Raw genomic sequence first — 22,746 nt, forward strand, 5'->3', positions numbered from 1 at the left:
TCAACCATACCTATAGGTGACCAAAATTTGAGTCCAACAAAGACTGATTCAAGGCGTGGGTTTCCGTGTGCATACACAGGCATGATGCACATGAAAGGTTGCACCTTGAAGAAATCTTTCTCGGTCTTTAAGGTGCCATTGAACTCAAAATTTGTTCTGCTGCTTCAGACCATCAATGCTTGGCAGGCTCAATTCCCAGCAGCCTCTCCATTTAAAAGGCGCGGGTGGTAGACCTCGACCTGAGTCTGGACCGCTGCTAGCCTGAGTAGGCAGCACTGACCTCGACTGATGAATGCCCACTCAGACTAGCAGCCGGTCGTGGCAATCGACTCGTCCTATGCTTGCACTTCCCAGGCAGTGCTGGTGCATCATGCCACCGCAGCCTATCTCTTTTGCTGGGACAGGCAGAAGGCCGCTCCTCTGCAATTCCTCGAGCAAAGCCCTAAGGCGTCTGCGCAGCATTCCTCAACTCCAGCTTTGGCTACGCTCCCTTGTAACTTCGACGACCTTATCCCGGCCCTTCCGAACAAAGCGACTCCACCCCTCAGCCACTGAATGAATGCTGTGGACAGCAGGGGCGCGGCAGTCTTCCGCTTCCTGGTTGGCTAGTGGGTGCACAGAGTGCAATCCGATTGGCTAATAAGTGGGAGGAGTAGGGGTGTGTGGGCACGCCTGTTTCCGGAATAAAATGGCGGCCCCGATGGCGCTTCGGAGTTACTGTCGCGCTGTGGGACAGCTGGTAAGGGAGCGGGGGAGCGGGCTTTGGAGCGGCAGACCGAAGAGACGGGAGCAAGGGGTGGGCCAGGGGCTTAGCACGTCGCAGGTTCCTACGCTCCCCTTTGCTTCTCTTTTCTCTGCAGAGAGTTAGGGAGACCTGCCTTGAGGGCTGTGGGGAAAGCTGTAGTTCGTATGCATTCGAATCCACTGTTTGTTTCCACATGTTCCCCTGGGCAAAATGCAAACGGAAAGGAGATCTGGGCTCGGCACCAAAGGGTTTACGGCCAGTCCACACCTCGCCCTGTGCGTGTCCTCACCTTTCCTTGCAAAGTTGTTTAGGTTGGATCCTTTTGGATCAGCCCTGCCATCACTGCAAGATTGGCTGTCACTCATTTCTACAACCTCAAAAGCCTACCAGAGTCGGCATCTTATATGCATGTGCTTGCGGGTGCCTTTAAGAAAAGGATTAAAGAAGTTGGGGAATGATAAGTATCAGGTGTAATATGTTTCCATGTACATGGGATAGTGTTCTTGGTGATCGGATGCTTGGCACAAACCACAGGAGGTGGGGCTCTCTTTCATGCTGTAACTGGAATTTCAAAGGCACCTTGAGAACTCAGTTGGAAACAGAACATTGGAGTAGAAGGATATTGGTGTGCACTGGCAAGGCAGATTGTATATTCTACACTAATAGATGCAAAATACATAGGTGTGATATTATATACACACTGTAATTGCCTTTTCCCATATCTCTGTTGATTTCTGCACCTTTCTGCTGAAGTGCCCTTGACAGCTAATGCCATGCAGTCTCAATTTTAATGATGCATCTTTGCAGTCTCAATTTTAATAATGCATCTTTGCTGCTCATTTCTTTTATAAGTTCATGCTTTTCCCTATATGTTTCTGACTTCTGGGTGCACCTTCAGTCATATCCAATGGTTAAAAAAAACACTGGAACTTGACAGGATAACACTGGAATCTCTCTGAGCATTTCAAGCCTTTTAGGAAATGAATGCTTGCTTAAAAAAACAAAAAACAGCCTGATATCCAGAAATGCCTGAGATAATTAAATTAATAATGATCAGCCATTACAGCTGGTATCATTTAAAGATGTTTTTTCTCTGACTGATGATTCTACAGTGCTGTTTAGAAGTCTCCTTGGACTTGTGCAATGTTATTCCCAATGTGGTATTTTCAGCATAGCTGTCTGCAGATTCTATCCTTACATTTCATGTGCTTAGATTTAGTAATGGTCTTGCGCCATGTGCCTTCAGACCAAACTTGTGTCAGTTCCTGTTGTTATCAGCCAGTGGCCTGTCCTCGGTGTACTCACATCACACTGATGGAGCCTGATCTGGCATTTGCAGATAACCCGTTCCACATATGCCATTTCCATTTGTGATAAATGAGACTCATTCACATTCAAACTGGCAGACTTGAAGTTAACTCCATGTATGGCATTTCGCTTTGACTCATAGAGTAGACTTTCATCTACACCCAGTTTATTTCAAGTACAGTAGTAACATCATTGTATATCTGGTTAGTTAACTTTAAGCCACTAATCATGTTGAGCTCTAGTGTGGACCGTGACGTACCACTGTTGGATGGCATACATCAGTGAAAGACTACAGTTATAATACTGTGGCATGGATTTCAATTAATACATTAGTCTGTCTAATCAAATATTGGCATCAGGTATGTTTTTGGTCTGTTGTAATTGACAGTTTAGATATATTTGTTATCTGGACTGACTTTGGGCTATATGAAATATTTAGACAGAAATTTGCTTTCTAAAGTAGTACATATGTTTATAATACTGGAATCACTACCCGTCATAGTTTCTTTGTTTCTTTATCTGAGGGTATCGTGTTCACATGTGAGAAATGCTTCATTGTGTGGGGATTAATGATTTTAAAATTCATGTTATGCACTTTATTCTGTCATTTGGCGTGTTAGAATAAGAGCTGTCATTAACAGAGTTGTTCTTTCTTTCCCTTTCTAGCTCTGTGTTCGCCATATTAGACTGTATAACAGCTTTCATTTGTTAAAAGCAAAGTACACTTTGGAACTTGATAAGTCTACATGGAAGGATCGACATCAGCACAGATTGTTCAGAACAAGTGTTGGTAAGTTTCTTTTACACCTGTCATTTGCTATTGTTTGGACATTTATTTGCTCTATTGTGTCCAAAGGCAGACAACAAAAAAGAAAAAAACCTCTATATTCTATTGGAGTAACTTCTATCTGGAGTTCCAGCTTTTGAAATACCATGTTTTCCCGAAAATAAGACCTACTCTGAAAGTACTTTTTCATGTACCACTAGTATAAGCCCTCCCCCCAAAATAAGACCTACCTCTAATTGGTCCTGTCTCGGTCAAGCCATGCCCACTCCCACCCACCCAGCTGGCCAGGGGCTGTCTGCTGGCATTGTGGGCAGTTTGCCCCTGGACGCTCCCCAGGACACATGTAAGTGTCATATTAATGTTGCGGTGCCATTTTCAAAAGACAGAAAAGTTAATGGGGGAGAAGGGAAGCCTGTGTTCCCCTTGCTCAAACCTCTGGAAGGATGCCTACAAAGAGCAGCTGGAGCTTGGCTGCTAAGAGGAAGCTGGGCAAACTCTCCAGCTCCCATCTCACTGCGGCCAGAAGGATTTCAGTGGAGAGCATTGGATCCAGCTGGCGGGGGGAAGTCCCTTCCCTCTTGGGCTGGGAAGAGGCGGCGTGAGGGCTTCCTGGCCCAACGAGAAGCCGAAGGAGGGGAGGGGAGGGCTTTCCCTTCCCGGAGAGCCCAGCGACAGTCCCCAGGCCGGCATCCCCGTGCTGCAGGGCAGAACCCCCATGCCTACCCTCTGTACAGATCTCGGGCAGAGAGTCATAGCCAGAGAGTTTGCCCAGCTTCCTCTTAGTGCCCAAGCTCCAGCTGCTCTCTGCAGGTGTCCTTCCAGTGGTTTGAGCAAGGGGGACATGGGCTTCCCTGCATAGACGACCCACTCTTTGCCCTACATGGATGTTGGTTTTATCATTAGGACCTCCCCCCCCCTTCCCCAATCTGCGCCGGAGCACTTGGGGGAAGAAGGCTCCGACAGAGTGTCTGCCCCGCTGCAGACACGGGGGGGGGGGGGAGCACGCCAAGCCGGACACTGTAAAGAAGGAAGAAATATAAGACCTACCTGAAAATAAGCCCTAGTGCAGTTTTTTTAACCTAAAATTAAGAAGAAAAAGAAGAGTTGGTTCTTATATGCTGCTTTTCTCTACCCGAAGGAGGCTCAGAGTGGCTTACAGTCGCCTTCCCTTTCCTCTCCCCACAGCAGACACGCTATGAGGTGGGTGAGGCTGAGAGAGCCCTAATATTACTGCTCGGTCAGAACAGCTTTATCAGTGCTGTGGCGAGCCCAAGGTCACCCAGCTGGCTGCATGTGGGGGAGTGCAGAATTGAACCCAGCATGCCAGATTAGAAGTCTGCAGTCCTAACCACTGTACCATACTGGCTTTCTTAATATAAGAAACTGTCTTATTTTGGGGGAAACACAATATATGTATTCTTGTACAATTATGAGATGACCTCTTTTTAAAAGACATGTTCTATTTTTTTTATGTCTGTCCTTTTTGGGGATCTTTTAAAAATGGATGAAAGTATCCTCCTTTTGAGTTAGAACATTAGGAATATTCCTATTGCATATTACAGCTTGTTTGTTTGTTTGTTTATCATACTTATATACCGCCCTCCCCGGAGGCTCAGGGCGGTTTACATCATAACAGAGAACAATACATAGAACAGTCTGTAAAACATGTATAACTGATAACTAATAATTGTAACCAAATAACAGCACAGTATAACAGTAAAACAATATAGTAATACAAACAGGTCCAGGGCTTATTGACAAGCTTAAATAACAGGAGTATTTAAAATGAGATTTGTCATTGTGATCTCCTGTTTGAAGTAGTCAGAAAATGTCCTTTTTTTGCTTTTTGAAATATGGTAACTCTAATTCATCCAAAGATTGAAAGTTCACTAAGGCTACAGTTTTATGTTTATTCTCAAGTGAGTATTCTTAAACACAGTGCACTTATGTGTAAATATGTATTGAATCAGACTGCATATAAAGTAATCCAGCGATTCCTTTCCTCTTCTTTTTCTTTTCAATTTTCAAAATTGCCATTATTTTAATTGCAAAGCTTGTTAAGACACTGACAGAGGCCAGTTATCCATAAATCAACTTTTTAAAACAATCTTCTTATCACATTGGTGTCCTAGAGGTCCATTTTCAGTGTTTTCAAGTAGCCATTGTTGAAGTTTTATAGTTATATGATTTCATTTTGGAAGAAGCATACCCAATCTGTTTGACTGCTTGAGCGATGTTTTAATTGATTTTGTTTAGTTCAACTCTCTAATTTGTACCAGTGTCTTTTTTTCAAGTTTCCCATAGCCAGATTGTCCAGTTCAAGCTCTCAGATATTGGAGAAGGAATCACAGAGGTGACTGTGAAGGAATGGTAAGTTAACTTGCATTCTGCCATGGAACAAGTCATGCCCTAAATAATCAGCTTCTGCCACCCTGAAAACTTGATAATGGGGAAGGAAAGAAAAATGCAGTTTTACAGTTGTGTCAGAGGAGGGCCATCAGTCAGGAAGATCATTCTCATTTTTAATTGATTTTTTGAAACCTCTTAGGAGAAGAGGTCAGACAAGGCATCTTGGGGGTATCCCTTGTTCCTCTTAAGATTTACTGCCTGGTCTGTGAAGTGCCCAGCTAGCTATGCCCATTTGTGTCACAGACGATGGTTCATGGGAAAAAGCCTAAGAGATTGTGTGTGTGTGTGGGGGGGGGAAGAGTGAAGAGGTGAAGTTATGATCTTGATGGCTCCATCAAATGACATACCTGATTGGTTTGGAAGCATCACCTGATTGGACAAACCCAAAAGGTTAATAAGTTAGGGCCCATATTGAGTAAGTACCAGATGCCAGGAAGGTTTTACAAGATTAGCACCTGAGGTCTGTACAGGACTGATGAATGAATGGAAGCTTGTTTTCATATGATGAAATGAAGGTAGGACCATCTGACCCAAGGGAGGCTAAATGTCAGACTGTCTTTGTATGTTTCATGCTTTCTGAAATCTATGCTCAACTGAATGACATTTGCATGCTTATTCCTTTTCCTAAATGCCTGTAATGAATTCATAAAATTTTGATTAGTCTATTTTATTTGCGTACTCTGCCCTGAGAACCTAGAAGCCCAGCGGACTTGATCCTTGACAGTCATGTTAATTATTTTGATGTGAACAAAAGTTTTTGAGGAGAGATTGAAAAAATACCTTGACTGTAAAACTGTTGGTAAGGGGAAGAGGAATGAATTAATATTCGTTACATACATTTGTTGTGCTGGTTGTGGGAGAAGAGAGCAGAATTGTTTAATAGAGCCTTATATTAATTGATTTTAAAAGCAGTGGATAAATTAGAAAAACTAGGCATTGGAAGCAATCTAAGTTTGAATGCATGATAGTGATGATGAATTTAGACAGTGAATGGCCCACAATTAGGGAAGGATAGAGGGGTAGATCATGACAATATATTTGCACGAGCACAACCAAATTTATTTATTGTATGTGCCCTTTGATCCAAACTGACTCACTGCATTCAAAGTCATGAAAAAAATCCTGCTTTCAAGAGCTGTTTAAGAGCACAGGTAATATAGACTTAGTTATCCTTAGACAAGGATTCTGAGAGCCAACCAGGTATGGTGGTTAAGAGCAGCAGCCTGTAACCTGGAGAACTGGGTTTGATTCCCTACTTCTCCACATGCAGCCAGTTGGGTGACCTTGGGTTAGACACAGTTCTGTTAGAGCTGTTCTCACAGAACAATTCTATCAGAGCTCTCTCAGCCCCACTTGCCTTACAGGGTGTCTGGGTTGTGGGGAGAGGAAGGGAAGGCGATTGTAAGCCACTCGAGACTCCTGCGGGTAGTGAAAAGTGGGGTATAAAAACCAACACTTCATCATCTTCCAAGATGAAAATGGGATGTTCATAATCAGCCAAACCATTATTCAGCATCCACTATCCTGTGGAAGCACATTGATAAGTGTTTCAGAAGCAGTTCCACGATCTGAATATCCACTGGCGGTTTGCACGTGGATGTGAAATAGTGGTTGTGGTCACATGCAAGTCACGATTGCCACTTAAACTTTAGTGGACCATGCTGAAGACACAGTGAAGGCCTGATACAACTTGTAGTACTTCAGGCTACCACCAGTGTAACTCCATAATGTTTCACTTGTTTCCACTTGTGATATCTATTTTTGAACACAGGCTTTCTCTTACTCTGGCAAAGCATAGACACCCACATCATGTCACCTTACCTGCTCGACAAACGTTACCATTATGTATATTAACCCTGCCTTTCTGTTTCTTTCCTTAGGTATGTAAAAGAAGGTGACGTCGTATCTCAGTTTGACAGCATCTGTGAGGTTCAAAGTGACAAGGCCTCCGTTACAATTACCAGTCGTTACGATGGTGTCATTAAAAGACTCCATTATAACTTAGATGATATTGCTTATGTGGGGAAACCTTTAGTGGATATAGAAACAGATGCCTTAAAAGGTAATGGCATCTAATTTTCATCCTTATGTCCTGCATGCTATTCTGTCCTGGTCTTGTAAACTTAGCTATGCACAAATATACAATTGTAAAAAAATAGGTTCTTGTTTCAGAATGCCTTTAACTAGGCGTGATTTTTCAGTAGGCAGGGCAGTATTTTATATTTTGTGTTTTCTATTAAACTATTTGGGTGTAATTGGGCATTAGTCTTCCGGCAGCCCCTCTCAGCTCCTAGGTAACTAATGATTTATTTTAAAGCTTCTAGGTCTAGCAATTTCCATCCATCAGGACTTTTGTCCTTGAGAGCTAGCTTGGTGTAGTGGTTAAGAGTGGTGGTCTCTAATCGGGAGAACAGGGTTTGATTCCCCACGCCTCCTCCGCATGCAGCCAGCTGGAGGACCACAGTCCTGTCAGAGTCCCTCAGCCCCACCTACCTCACAGGGTGTCTGTAGTGGGGAGAGGAAGGGAAGGCCATTATAAGCTTTTCACTACTCCTTTGGGTAGCAAAAAGGAGGATATAAAAACCAACTGTTATTAAGAAAATCTTTGAGGAGCAAAGCTCCATGCTTTGTCAAAAGGTGCTTTTGAAAGTCATGTCAGTTTCAAAAGCAGCTTGCTTCATGGTTTGGCATAGAGAACTGATGTTAAGAAGCACAAGCCCACAGTGGTTAGGGAGGCATGACATTTGTCAAGTAGCTACTGGATTCCTGTCTAAAGGTATAAAGTGAATAAGCAAAGAATTGTTTCAGGCTTTATCTGCAGCAACATAGAAGTTGCCTTCTGTGATGCTCCCACATAACACTGCACTGATGTGCATGTGTGCATGCGAAGAAAGAACATGCCTGTGCAATATAATCTGGCAGGAACCCCATTTTACTCATGTTCATAGTTATTCTCCCTAACATTTAGGATATTTTATGTATTTATTTATTTTTAAATTTGTATACCGCCGCTCTCCGACAGGTCTCACGGCAGTTCACATGATAAAACATTAAAATACAATAAAATCCCATAATTTCCCCAGTAGGGGAAAACAATAGGCAGCAGTGGCCAATATCCTTTATACTAAATTCTGACCTCACTTGTTCAGCCAGAGGGTCATACCATCATTCCAGTGAGAGAGGGAGCTGGTCTGATGGACCTTGGGAATCCGAGATTGAAATCCTGGGGTTTTGCCCTGGCCTCAACCATACGCCTGGCGGAAGAGCTCCATCTTGCAGGCCCTGCGGAAAGCTGGTAATTCCAGCAGGGCCCTCAGCTCTTCCGGAAGCTCATTCCACCAGGTTGGAGACAGGACCAAAAAGATCCTGGCCCGGGTCGTGGCCAGGTGAACATCCCAGTAGATTCATACCTGCAGAGCAAAGAACTCTGCAGCGGGCATAAGTAACAAAGCGGTCCTGCAGCTAGGCAGGACTCAGCCTGCGTATGGCCTTAAAGGTAAATAACAGTACCTTAAACGTGGCCGGGAAACAGACTGGTAGCCAGCGCAGATGATGAAGCACCAGCTGAATATATGGGCCCTCCAAGATGTCCTAGTGAGGACCCTGGCAGCCGCATTGTGTACCAACTGTAACTTCCAGATCAGGGTCAAGGGCAGGCCAGCGTAGAGCGAGTTGCAGAAGACTAGTCTCATATGCAATGAACATAATACAAGCAATGGCCAGGTAAGGACGAAGTATTAACTGAGAGGGACTGATTGCAAGGTTGGTGACAGAATGCTGGGGAGTGGGTGACAAGTGAGGGGAAACTGACTGTTGGAAAGGGGAGCTGGCCGAGAGAAAAGGAGAGAAAATCTCCTGAAGAAGCTGAGTGGGGATAAAAATACCTCAGGTATGGGTCTCACTCTCCATGCAGTCGGCTTTCCATACAATAGATGCTTAATAGGATGTACCGCACCACAAATTGCAATGTAAACCACTCTGAGGGGAGGGTGGTATATAAAGGTAACAAAATAGAATAAAATAAATACTTGCCAGGTGATTCGGATTTATGCTCTTTACCTCTAGGCCAGGAAAAGCTATAAATTGTCCCATTTTTACCTGTCAAAAGGCCCAGGACATCTTCTTCAGGCCTATTGTCTGCCTTACCAACTGAGCCACAATGAAGCCATTTGAACAAAACTGTTCTTGCTACACAGTATAATCTCTGTGGAAATAGCCCTATTTAACTTCTGTGTACTCAAAACTAATTTACACTGTTTTGGTTCAATCTGCAGATGTAGCTCCTGAAGAGGATGTGGTGGAGACACCTGCAGTGTCCCACGAAGAACAGACCCACCAGGAGATTAAAGGCCACAAAACTTTGGCAACCCCAGCTGTTCGCCGCCTTGCCATGGAAAACAATGTGCGTTCGTTTGGTAGGCCGCCTTCTCTGTGACTTCTCGTATCTACTGGGCTGGATTCCATAGTTCCGTTCCACTAGCAGCAATGCTTTCTCCTGTTGGAAGGGACCTTCTTCTGAAGCAAGGTGCATTTGCCGAGTATCTCATGTCAAGGGAGGGCGGGTGCCTTGTGCCACAGCAAAGCACCTCCCCTAGCAGAACAGATCCATTGTCAGGAACTAAGCACTCTGTGACCTGCCTTCATTAGAGAAATTATGTTTTAACATAATGGCCATGGTAAAAACACAGAGTTCACTGAATTTTTTTTTTGATCAAGATTTCTTTTTCTCCTTTCCTATCAGCCCAGTAATGTGTATCCGGACAGCCAGAAAACCCAGCCTTTCTTATCATTTGTCATGCCAATGCATCTCAAATTGTACGGTTTGCTTATGGTCAGACTTCCCCACCTTCTGATACCTGATGTCAAATACTGCAGACATTTAAGCAATGCTAGAGATACATGGGCTCTAGTGCTCCATTCAACATCCCCAAACACCGGCAGAGAACCCTCCTGTGGATCGGAAGCAGCTCTCATGGCCCAGTTTACATGGTGGGCATAACTGGTGTCAGCAAGCTAGGAGACAACAACATTTTAACTTTTTGAGTGAAGTACATCCTTGTATCTGTTCTAAGTCCACTGCTCATTAATTTCATTGAATGCCCACAAATACTTATTTTGTGAGAGAGGTACTTCTTTCTCTGTTGTCTCTGTTCCATGCATAATTTTGTAAACCTCTATCATGTCACCCCTCAGTTATCATTTCTCCAAGCTAAAGAGCCCCAATCCCTCTGGAGTGCCTCACAGTCCTCCATGGTGCTCACCTCTCTGAGCAACTTAGCATTGTCCACAGATGTAGCCACATGGTATAGAGGTAAGTAGCATAATCTGGTAAATTCTGCCTTTATTACAGGGACAGGGAATTGGTGTTCTCCAGGCAGTTGGCAACCAATATCTGGTCACCATCTTGTCTTTAACAGTCTAGTTCAGCTGAAAATGGCTTTTTACTGCCTGTGCTCTATATTCGGCATTTTTTTTAGCTCACTTCATATCTGTGCCTTGTTTTTTTTTCTCCAGATTAAACTGAGTGAAGTTGTTGGGACAGGAAAAGATAATCGCATCCTCAAAGAAGACATTCTCAATTATTTGGCCAAGCAGACAGGTGCCATTTTACCGCTGTCAACCAAACCTAAAATGATCCCATCTTTGCCAAAAACAGACCCTGCGAGTGACAAATTGGAAGAAAAGACTTCGAAAATCCCAATACCTATTTCCATACCTGCTTCCATACCGATAGGAGTTTCAGGAAAAGATAAAACAGAGGCCTTATCAGGTAATAACCCCCCCCCCCCAAAACTGGTACTGTTTTGTAATAAATAATTAATCGTAACATAGTAGATAGTCGCGGAAAATGTGAAACATTCCTATCAGTTCTTGCTATTATACCAAAGTACACAATGCTTTTGTATTCTTTTGGGATGCTGAGGGCCACTTCACGTGCATCTTTTACTTGTGATGAGCTCAATGTACATGCCAGAAAAAACAGAAGTAGTACATGGAAAATGAAATAATCATAACCCACCAAGAGAAACTTGTATGCAGGAGCAGATTTCTGTATACAGAACCAATCCAGTTCTGGATCATGATGTTCTTTTGTTCAGTATTGAATGAGCGGAGCACACTTTTAAGGTACTTGAGGATGTGTGCCCCCATCTGTGGCCAGTATTTTTGTGTGACTAGAGGTGGTTTTGGGGCTGGCCTGCATGTAAACTACAGTGCAGTGTTTGGGTAAAGTGCGTTCAGGGAGTTGGTGCATGTGGTGGCAGTTCCAAAGCCTCAGAGTGATCAAATTAATTTCCCAGAAATAACAGAGTGAACAAATTAATTTCCCAGATAATTAATCTAGACTGGCATGCACTCTAGGCTTCAGTGTGCACTTACATCAGTGGCAGCTGCTGGGGCCTGAAGAACAAGATGCAGCTGTACTCTTTAGAAAGCAAAGTTGTTCCCTATTTTGTGTTGCTTTCTTGAGGTGTTGAAGCCAGCACCGTTCATGGTCTCCTGGCAGCTGCTGTGCAAAGCTCAAGATATTCTCCCGTCTAGCCACTGGGTCAGCTCCATGCTCACATACCTTCAACAATGCTCCCAGGCCATTCAGTGGAAGGTGCTGTCCTTAAGTGTACTGTAATTCCTGATGAGAGGAATGTTTCATAAGCTATTTCATAGAGTTTCTGCTATGTCCCACTGCATGATCATAGTCCCTATTGCAATATGCATACTGTTAAATTGTGTGATACCAAAGGCTGATCATTTTCATAGAAAATAACTGAGATCAGGTGAATCACTAAATATCATTTTTTTAAAAACATCAATTTCCCCCTTCTTCCAGGGTTCCACAAGGCAATGGTCAAGTCCATGACTCTGGCAATGAAAATTCCCCACTTTGGTTATTGTGATGAGATTGATCTAACACAACTTGTCAAACTGAGGGAAGAGTTGAAACCAGTAGCAGATGCACGGGGAGTTAAACTCTCTTTCATGCCCTTCTTTATAAAGGTGAGAGATTGCAGGCAGAACCATGTGTAAAGTGGCCTGGCAGCTATATTGTATGATACTGGTCCACTGAAACAGAGGACACCCCTCCCCCCGCCCACATGCAAAGTTATTTGCTCTGGAGGACTATAGAATGCATATTAAAAATGTTACATTGCAATGGTCCATGCTTATGTATTCTGATGTAATATTTTTTTTCTGTCAGAAATATTTCAAATACTTTGCATCACCCGAAGATTATATAATAAGGGATCAATTGGTGCATATGCCCCATAAAGACTCACTTTCCCCTCACAATCACCTGTTTTCTCTCTTCCTGTGTCACTTGCACCAGAGACAGCAAGGGGCTGTAGGAATTATCAAACACCTGTCACAAAAAGGCTTTTGTTTAACATATGTACTGTGAACGCAGGTTAGATATGAATAGCATCTGCTTACAGTGAGAGTTGATTCAGAACTTAAGAAATAACTCCCAAAAGAATAATTAACTGGCCTATACTGAGTACTGCAAACTTAAATGGACTCTGGGGAATGATAGAGGACAGGAAGGCCTGAAGGATCATTGTCCATGGAGTCGCGATGGGTCAGACATGACTTCGCACCTAACAACAACAACATACTGAGTACACTGTTACCTTGGCTTTCTTCTCCCCAAAAGATGGACATGCAGCAACAGCAGAATGGTACTTTAAGGCAGTGGTCCCCAACCTTTCTGAGGTTGGGGACCGGCAGGGCATTGGGGCGCGGCCCGCGGGCCACGCCCACGCATCTGGCCGCGCCCCCGCACCGGGCCACATCGGGCCGCACCCCGCGAGCCGCACCCGCACGGGCGCGGCCCGGCCCCGATTCCCTCTCCCCGCCCTCCCGCAGTAAGAAGCTTCCCAGGCCGCAAGCTTGTGGCCTGGGAAGTTTTTTACTGCGGGGGGGGCGAGGAGAGGGAGCCGCGGCCCGGCGCCATGGCCTTCGCGGCCCGGCACCGGGCCGCGGCCCGCAGGTTGGGGACCACTGCTTTAAGGTACTCTCTCCCAATTTCCCCATCTCGTAATTTTCTTCAAACAAGACTGTTTTAACTTTTTGCCTCCCTGTTGGGAGAGTTTCTCTGGGACCAATCCTTACTTGGGGCGGGCTCCACAAATCCAGCCAAACTGGTTTGCCCAGTCCCACATTATTTTGCTCCACTGATTTTTATGGGTTTTACTTGATGCTTCTCTTCCTTGACCATGTGGCCGAGTGGCATCTTCTTTTCTTGACGTTTATCTCCATAAATGGTTTCTTCCCTGTAACGTGGCATTTATGGCAGTATTCATGTAGATGGGTGTGTTTTCATAAGGCAACCAGCTTCTCATTTACAGTAGTTAGCATGATAAGATTTTGGTCCCTTGGTGGGGAGAGGAAAGGTAGGATAGCAGAGTTTTAATTGACAAACGATAATAAAAACCTTGTATGGGTCATCCTGAAGATAATTTCCAGGAACTCAGCTCCGTTTAATTCCAGTGGGGTTTGCTTCCATAAAGTTAGCAAGCCAGAGGGTGGAAAGACTTTGCATTGCAGATGAGGAAGGTCAAAGGCATATCACCTGGCCTCATTATTTGTACTGTCTCAGAAGGGAGCATAGTGACTTGCTGTGCAAGTAAGGGACAAAGAGAGGTGGAAGCTACAGTCTGACGGAGCACATTGTAGTCTTCTGCCAAATGATTCAGGCTAGTCAATTAATAGAGTATATACATAAAGTTCCAGAATGTATTGAAGAAGAAGAGTTGGTTCTTATATGCCGCTTTTCTCTACCCAAAGGAGTCTCAAAGCAGCTTACATTCGCCTTCCCTTTCCTCTCCCCACAACAGACACCCTGTGAGGTGGGTGAGGCTGAGAGGGCCCTGATATTATTGTTTGATCAGAACAGCTTTATCAGTGTTGTGGCAAGTCCAAGGTCACCCAGCTGGCCACATGTGGGGGAGCGTGAATCAAACCCAGCTTGCCAGATTAGAATTCCGCACTCCTAACCACTACACCAAGCTGGCACTTGAAAGTTTGGAACTGGCGATAAAGGGTCTAACAGTAAGGGGACAGCAAAGTCCATGTGGTGCTTTTGCTTAAGAGTTTGGTTCTACTTCCTAACACCATCTGAGGAGCTCTTCGAAACCTAAGCAGTTTTCTGCTCTGTCAGGTATGTACAGGAGAAGATTCCCCAAGCAATAGTGGGCGTTATTGGAATGGAACTGTCTCATCACCAAATCATTAAAAGGATCAGGGGAAAGCCTCCCTTTTCCCAGTATTTATAGATCAGATCATTTTAATATTGGATTATCAGAAGCATTACACACTTAAATTAAAACAGATTTTTGAGAAACAAGTATATGTGGAGAATATGCTGTATTTTATTTGATATAAAGAAGCAGTAGCATAAATGATATGTCAAAATGCAACACAAATTTACAGAAGAATATTTCAAAGAAAGATCAGCCTGAAGGTTCACTGAGCTTTTCTGCCTTAACATCCAAGAAGACAACAAAGTCTTATGAGATCTTCTGTTATAGCCCATGCCAGGCAGGATCCCCATCTTTGTTAAGCCTGTGCATTTTTTTTTTGAATTTTCAAAATGGCTGCTGTGGAGGACGGAATCAGTGGTTCACTTTGAGAAAGAGGTATTGTTTAGTACCATGTTTGCTACCCATAAGGGCCTGGGAAGAGTTTACAAAACAGAGAGACTTCTGTGTCTATGGCCATGTCATGACACACCTGCTTAGAACATTTTTCTTTCTTTTGTGTTCAAGACTTTTCAAATGTTAAGACTCAGGAAGCAAGTGGGTACAAGAAACACACTAACAGATGCTAAATTGTGGTTTGATACTTTATGTTAAGTCCTCTTAATTCTGTAATGAACATAAAAAACAGGTACTAGATCCTGTTTTCTACAAGTTTTCAGAGGACAGGATTAAGTTTGCAAGGCACCAGAAGGTACCATCAAAGCCTTAAGAAATCAGAATATCAAAATCAGAATATCAAAAGATATTTTAAAAATTGAGAGTTACTAAGCTGTATTCAGTATTTATTGAAATTTGCAGGTTTGTGGTCAGTTATGTAAACAGGGGTTTCGATGATCCTCAGTATGGATCGTGGTCATCTGAATTCACCATGAATTACAGGAACGCAGGCTTGATATTTTTTGCCATTTGTAATGCATTGGGCAACTCTGGACTTCAGTAATCATCCACTAAATATACTTCAATCATTAATGGCTGACGTTATAGTTGTGTTTGTCTTTTGGCTGGAAGCTGGGCTGATAACTTGACATTCTGAAGAGCTGCTAAGTCCTCTTGAATTTGGCATCCAATCCCTAAATAAGTGGCAGCTGCCAATGACTGACCTCACTTTCTTGAGGATATTTCTATGGTGATACGTTGGCACAAGTCATTAGCCTGCTTCCTTATCTTAATTTCCCAGGTTTTACTAGGAAAAAAGTTGAGCCATAAACTTCAGTTGGTTAGTTTGCTAATTAAAGCACTGTGGGCTGGTTTTAATGGGTGAAGCTAAGGGCACAACTTATTTATTTATTGAAGTAATGGTGTGATGTTAACATGGACTGAAGAGCAAGCATTAAAATCACTTTTTAATCAACGCATGCTGTTCTTACAGCCCCATCCTGTGCATGATTCAGAAGTAAGTCCCACTGGAATAACTCCAAAACCAGAGGCAGCATTAGATTATTAAGCAGCACCTGATATTTCACACTTCTACAATATCCCAGCATCTCTATAGAAGTTTTGGAAATCTGCAAGTGCACTGAAATTGAGTTGGTTTAATTAAGATAAATAACAATGAACCAAAATATATTTAATCAACAGGTAACCAGTGTACCTAAGACACCGTCTGTCCACCTATACCCCCAAAAGAGCATTACACTCTGCCACCGCCAACTGGCTAGTGATCCCTGGCCCCAAAGAAGCACATCGGTCCTCAACAAGGGCCAGAGCTTTTTCTGTCCTGGCCCCCACCTGGTGGAACGAGCTCCCTGAAGAGATCAGGGCCCTGTCCGAACTCCCACAATTCCGCAGGGCCTGCAAAAGGGAGCTACTCCACCAGGCATTTGCCTGAGACCAACCACAGGTCTCCCTCAGACATCCCCTCCATGGCCTGAACCAGTCTGACCTCTCTAAGGGCCTTAGCAAAGTTCCTGTTCTTGTTATATTGTTGTTTAAGATCACTGAAATTGTGTTATTTAGATTATTGTTGTTGTATTTGTTTGTTATATATTAATTCATTCCATGTATCCCCCCATGATGTATGTAAACCACCCTGAGCAATATGGAAGGGCAGTATAGAAATCAAATAAATAAAAATAAAATAAATAAATAACCCAGTTTGTTACAGGTTGACAGAATACTTCCTTTTTCAATTAGGATTGATTATAAAAGAGAACTAACCTTTTAAAAGAAGCTTTAAATTCCTTGATATCCAAAATATTATGAGATATGTAAGTTCTGCCCCCCCCCCCCACACACACACACAAAATTCTATTTTTGGCATCAAATTACTAGGTAGAGGATATACAACATATAGGCTGATTATGGGCACTTTCAAGAGAGAAACATGACCTTGATCACAATGCACACACATGCAGATATTCACTCTGAATACTACAAATTACGAGGAATTTGCCTTTTGGCTCCTAATATTAAATATACATTTATTTTTTACAGGCAGCTTCTTTGGGTTTATTACACTACCCTATTCTTAATGCCTCTGTGGACGAAAACTGTGAAAACATCACCTATAAGGTTTGTAGACAATAAAACATCTCAATTACTTTTGTGACTACTAGTAGCTTCTTCAGGTTTGTTAAGTTTTATAAGCGTGTGTTTATATTTGTACTGCAGGCAGGAAATATTTATGGATGGGTATGTCTATATCCTTGGTGTATTTTGTTTGCTCCAAAAACACAGCTTGTCTTGTGTTTGGTTTCTGAACAGTATCTTGAATGTCTTCAATTTGCCACAATAGTCACAGCTAAGTCTAGAGAGGAGAAGGGAGAATATATAGAAGATGAATGTGTCTTCATGGGAGTTGCACAACCTTTTAAAAAGAAGTCAGTAGTTTACCTTGATTGAGACAAAAATAACATATTTCCAGGTAACGCAAAAATAAGCAAGCACAGAAATTGGAATAATTAAGAAGATTATGCATATTCCAATAAGATTATTGGAATATTATTGGATTATGCATATTCCAATAAACAGGAATATTAAAATACTGCTATGTAAATCATACAAAATGCAGCACTGAGCAATATACCTAGAATGTAAATTTAAAGCAGGGGTGGGATGTAAAACATTTAACATTTCCAATAAATCAGTGAGAGTGTCGAACCAAAAGAAAGGTTCTCATTTTTAATCCTGAATGTGCATTTCAGGCGTCTCACAACATTGGAGTAGCTATGGATACAGGACAAGGATTGGTTGTCCCTAATGTAAAAAATGTGCAGGTCCGTAGCGTGTTTGAAATTGCTTCAGAATTAAACCGCTTACAGAAGTTGGGGTCCGCAAACCAATTGGGAACAAATGACCTCACAGGGGGAACTTTCACTCTTTCTAATATTGGCACAGTGAGTATAATAACGATATCTTTCATGTTTTATATTGTTTTAAAAATCAGGGCATCTTTCCTTTCAGCGGGGGGGAGGAAGGTCAGGAACATAAGTCATTTGTGGGTGGGGCCCTTGTAGGAAAGTGCCCATGGGGTCTCCTTTGAAGAATATTGTTTGGGGTATTGTAGGGATATAAAAGTATAAAAGGGAAGAAGAGTTCTTGTCCTTCTTGTACATCTACGTCTGTCTGTACTTATAGCCCACCACTCCCATAACGGCTATGTCTTTTATTGTTTTTAACTTGGTAATTGTTTGCTGTAGCTCTCGCCACAAATTATTATGGCTATTCCATTCTTCTTCCTTGTGTCTCTCCTAGATTGGTGGTACCTATACCAAACCAGTGATACTACCTCCTGAAGTAGCCATTGGAGCTCTTGGAAAAGCACAAGTATGTTGATTTTTAATTAAATTTCAGTTGTAATGGCAACATTTGCCAAATGAAAGATCTATTTGTTTTATATTCTCTGAGTTTTGAGTGAAAACTGTCAATATTATCCATGCAAATACAATCAGCAGAATTATTACTTCCCAAATCTCTGCCTGGCAGCCTCATTTCTATAAACAAAAAGGCACCATTCTGCATGGTATGATATAAGATGTGCTTTTGCAGCACATAGGTTGCCAGTCAATGAGTGATTAAAATATGCAATTTGCTGCCAGGGGATGTAGGGATGTAGGCACAGATGGCTTTAGAAGGGGATTAGGCAGATTCAAGGTGACAAGCCATGGTGACTGAAGTGAACCTTCACATTCAGAGGTAGTAAGCCTCTGAAAAGCAGTACCATGAGGCAACATCTGGGGAAGGCCTCAGCCTCTATGCCCTGTTCTTCTTCAGCATAAATAAAAATCACTAAATGACTGAAGCAATATCCTATTCAGAATGAGTAATAGATCCTACTAAACACTGTGGGATTTACTTCCAAGGAAAGTCTCCTCGTCCTGCTGCACATGGGATTAGAAATACTAGCAATTTCCACATGGATTATCTGTCCTGGGTTCAATGTTGTTGGGAAACAGGGTTTTTTTCTGCACCCCATCATGGTGTATTTGTGCGCCTCCCAAGATTTCATTGGCTTTTTTCTTCAAAGTTGCTTTGCTACAGAATTTTGGAAAAGGATAACTGTTGTGTAGATGAGAAAGTTCAGATTTTCACACCCACGACCACTATATTCCTAGACACTGTCCCTGTAGTGGGCGTTTCCTCCTGTGACTTTTTAAAATTTGAAAAGTCATATTGTTATAATAGGGGGCAAAGCTTGCTTTAAAAGCAGCCTAAAAGCCCCCCCCCCTCCTGCCAGCGGTCATGAGGCAAACCCCACTTTAAAAGCACTGTAGGAGCCACCAAGGCTCAAATAGCAGCTCCCCTCCCACTGCCCCCATGGCGAGAGGGAAGCTGGTGGCTCTTGCAGGGCATGTTTAAAAGGTGGATTATCATTCTTCCTCCTGCAACACTCTCAGCATATGGTCCCTCTAGAACTGCTGGGAAGGAGGGCTGCCAGCATTCTCAGTGGGGAAAGTGAGGTGGAAGAGGTGGCAGGGACGGCCACTGGCGGGGGGGAGGGGGGAGAAGTCTTCAAGGTTGTGTTAAAAGCAGGCTGTGGGGCCATGTGCCTTCCCTCCAGCACTCTGTGCGAGCATGGGTAGAGATGGGAGGAAGGGGCAGTGCTGAGACTTGGTCTTAGGCTGCTTATAAAGTGAGCCCCGGCAGCGCCCCTGCACCCCTCTGTCCCTGCATGGGATTCCAGTTGGAGAGGGATGCAGCCAGGGGTGGGACAAGCCACCTGACTGGCTGCTTGTTGGACAGACAGCCAATCAGGTTCGTGATGAGTGCAACTCCTCCTACCACCCCTTGCTGGTTTTATTTATGATACAGATAGGTAAAGTATTACAATAATAAATATAACATATTGTGTGAATTTTCAGCTTTCACTTTAAACAAAAAGTCTCTAGCCTTTTGCATTGTAGAAATATAAGGCGGAAAGCATGACTGTAACAGAAGGGACCATATGCCTTAAAAATAATGAACATTGGGAATTCAAAGAATCCGTTCTTCTAACAGGATATCTATATAGTTATTAAATTATGGATACAAAAAGGGAGAAAGGCCCCAGTGGTCCAAGAAGTGTGAATGGCTACCACTGAAGGACTGGAGCAGGGAAACTGACCGGTGGAAGGCCTCTTCCCGCTGGACTGTTTCAGCAGTCACACCCACACCTGGGAAGTCACACAGACTTGCTCTCATGTGGAAACCACAAGAACCATATGTTTTTGGTAGCAGTTTGGATGTTTTCTAGTAATTTTTTAGGAAGATAATTTTGACATTTCCCCCTCTGTCATCTTAATACCCATAATTATATTTCCTGCTTGGGGTAATTTGGGGGCATTAAAGCAGTAACTACCTGATTAAATAATGACTGGGAGAATTCCAGGATTTCTTACATAATGGTAGTAGAGTATTAACACAATGTATACAAGAAATGTATTGTTCTTTTGTTCCCCCATATCTAGGTCCTTCCTCGTTTTAACAGTGTGGGTGAAGTAGTTAAAGCACAGATAGTGAACGTGAGCTGGTCTGCTGATCACAGGATTATCGATGGTGCCACCATGGCCCGGTTTTCTAACTTGTGGAAATCCTACTTGGAGAACCCTGCTTCCATGCTGCTGGATCTTAAGTAATGAAGATTAATGGCCAATCACATTCTTTTAATTTGGGGATAATATCCAGCTAGCTTTGCTAGCAAGTGTCCTTAATACTACATTTCATAATTCACTATGACATTGTGAGAATGATTGATCCTTTTAGAGCTCCAATCAGGGTATTCATTGACCCTGTTACAGTTGGCTCAGATAAGTATTGTAACTGTAAGTTATTTGGCTAGGGGCTGTTACGGGGCAGAATGACTCCTGAAAAAGGCAGTGGAAGACTTTTAATTATGAGAAAAGTACTGTATTCCTCCACACTGACATTATCAGAAGAAAGCTGCTGTTACTTGCAATACTTTTGTTTCAACTACCTTAATTGCTTAGAAAATTAATGTTAATTAATTGCTTAGAAAATTAATTATGTTAATAACTGCTGGAGGAAAAATAATTTCTTTTTGACAAATTATAAAAAGACTAGTAATCAAGCCCGCTGTAATTAAAATACAGCGGGCGCTAGGCAAGGGAGCCCCCGGCAGTCGCACTCTGCACGGCTGCCGGGGGCTCCCTTGCCAGCAGGGCAGGAATCGGCCGGGCCAATCGGCAGGCGCTTCACGCCTGCTGATTGGCCCGGCCGATGGTCTGTCCGGAGGAAGGGGCCAATCGGCACCCTTCTTCATCCCAGACAGAGCCCGCCCTAACTCCTCCCACTAAGCCCTTACGGCTTTATTTAGTCCTAAAATAACCTAAAATAATCCTTGGGCACACCATTAATTATTGGCATTGATTATATAATAGCTAGACACCTGTATACCTACATTGTATACTAGGGATGGGCACGAACCAGTTCATGAGCCAAAATTCAACATGAACTTCACCCAGTTTGTAGCCCCAAAAGCAAAAATGACCTGTGAAATGACTCACAGCCATTTCAGTCTAATAGGTGCACCCACCCTGCTGTTAAGCTGAAATGGCTGCCAGCCATTTAAACGTTACAGTTTGGTGGGTTCATCCATCAGCTGTTAGACTTAAATGACTGCAAGCTATTTAACCTGTCTGTTTTGTTTCCCCTTCAATTCCATGATTGGGGGTGGAAGCACAACTGACTGATGAAATGGCTCACAGCCATTTCAGCTTAACAGATGATGGATTCACCTGCCCCCCTAAAGCAGAGGGGAAGTGAAACTGTCTGATGAAATGGTTGCCAGCCATTTATACGTAACAGCTTGGTGTATCTGCCCATCAGCTGTTGTGCTTAATGTCTGAGAGCTCCCCCGACTGCTTCCAAGAGGGGTAGGGGGAACAAAACGGGTTAAATGGCTCCTAGGCAATCCCCCAAGCCATGGCTGAGAGAAATGGGATCTGAACATGCTAGTTTGGTGTGCAGCCACTTGTTGGTCAAGGTTAAAAGTGGCCTTAAAAGCTACTTATGTTTGTTTACAGGCTATAAATGAACTGCCATATTCCTTAAAAGACTTCCAGAAATAATAGCAATGTGAATAAAATACTTGACAGAGGCCTAGATGCATATATAAGAGTCAGATTTCACTCCCCACAAACTGAATTTTTCTGTAAATAGACTTAGTAATACAGAGAAACAAAAAAGGCATTTGTGAGATGTAACCTGATGGGGGAAAGTCAAGATAAGGCTTCATATACACATTACAAAATCCCCTGGTGATGAGCAGAAAGGTACCATTCAGTTGTGGCTACATTTAGGCTTCACAGTGAAAATGACCGAATAGCCGCTCAATGGGGCAGCTTGAGAAAGCCAGCAACAGGGGGTTACAGCCTCTTCACCCTTCCTGCTGTGATTGCAAGCAGAAACGAGCCAGTGTGTGTCTAGAAAGCACAAAGTTCCACTTGTGTTGCCCAGCCAAAACAAAGCTTTGTAATGTGTAGATGGATCAGACTGGAGCACCTGTCTTTGTTGCTGTGAAAACCATGAGGAAGAGAGATGTCAGCTACTGCTTGCATCTCTTGTACATTCATGATAAACTTTCTATTAGCTTTGGCTGATTTAACCATTAATTATATTGGATAATTTTGTTTTGATTTCCATTCTCCAATAAAGCTTGTTTTATTACATCCTCTGTGATTTTAGCCTTTTATCTGGGGATACATGTTCAGTCAATAAATAAACAAATATTGTTATAGCCAGATGTTGCTGGTTGGCTTGGATCACTGTCAGTCTATACTGCCTTGGTGTATGTTTCTTTGTTCTGC

The 22,746-nt window shown here is 43.0% G+C and overlaps 1 protein-coding gene across 1 annotated transcript; it reads left to right on the top strand.

Moving 5' to 3' along the window:
- Positions 1–625: 625 nt before the first annotated feature.
- DBT (dihydrolipoamide branched chain transacylase E2) lies at positions 626–22,608 on the top strand. Its single transcript, XM_077332881.1, has 11 exons — positions 626–739; positions 2,720–2,843; positions 5,135–5,210; positions 7,130–7,311; positions 9,524–9,651; positions 10,764–11,019; positions 12,076–12,242; positions 16,937–17,014; positions 17,647–17,838; positions 18,197–18,268; positions 20,389–22,608. Exons 1-11 carry the CDS (start codon positions 689–691, stop codon positions 20,554–20,556), a joined length of 1,494 nt encoding a protein of 497 aa, XP_077188996.1. The 5' UTR covers positions 626–688; the 3' UTR covers positions 20,557–22,608.
- The last annotated feature ends 138 nt before the right edge of the window (positions 22,609–22,746 follow it).

The sequence above is a fragment of the Paroedura picta genome, chromosome 4 (genome assembly GCF_049243985.1).
Source record: "Paroedura picta isolate Pp20150507F chromosome 4, Ppicta_v3.0, whole genome shotgun sequence".
Lineage (NCBI taxonomy): Eukaryota > Metazoa > Chordata > Lepidosauria > Squamata > Gekkonidae > Paroedura > Paroedura picta.

Bases quoted from the DNA above. Each gene is read 5' to 3' on its own strand.
- DBT (XM_077332881.1), top strand. From the start codon at position 689: ATGGCGGCCCCGATGGCGCTTCGGAGTTACTGTCGCGCTGTGGGACAG. The intron at 740-2,719 runs GTAAGGGAGCGG...TTCCCTTTCTAG, and splicing joins GTCGCGCTGTGGGACAGCTG to CTCTGTGTTCGCCATATTAG. The intron at 2,844-5,134 runs GTAAGTTTCTTT...CTTTTTTTCAAG, and splicing joins ATTGTTCAGAACAAGTGTTG to TTTCCCATAGCCAGATTGTC.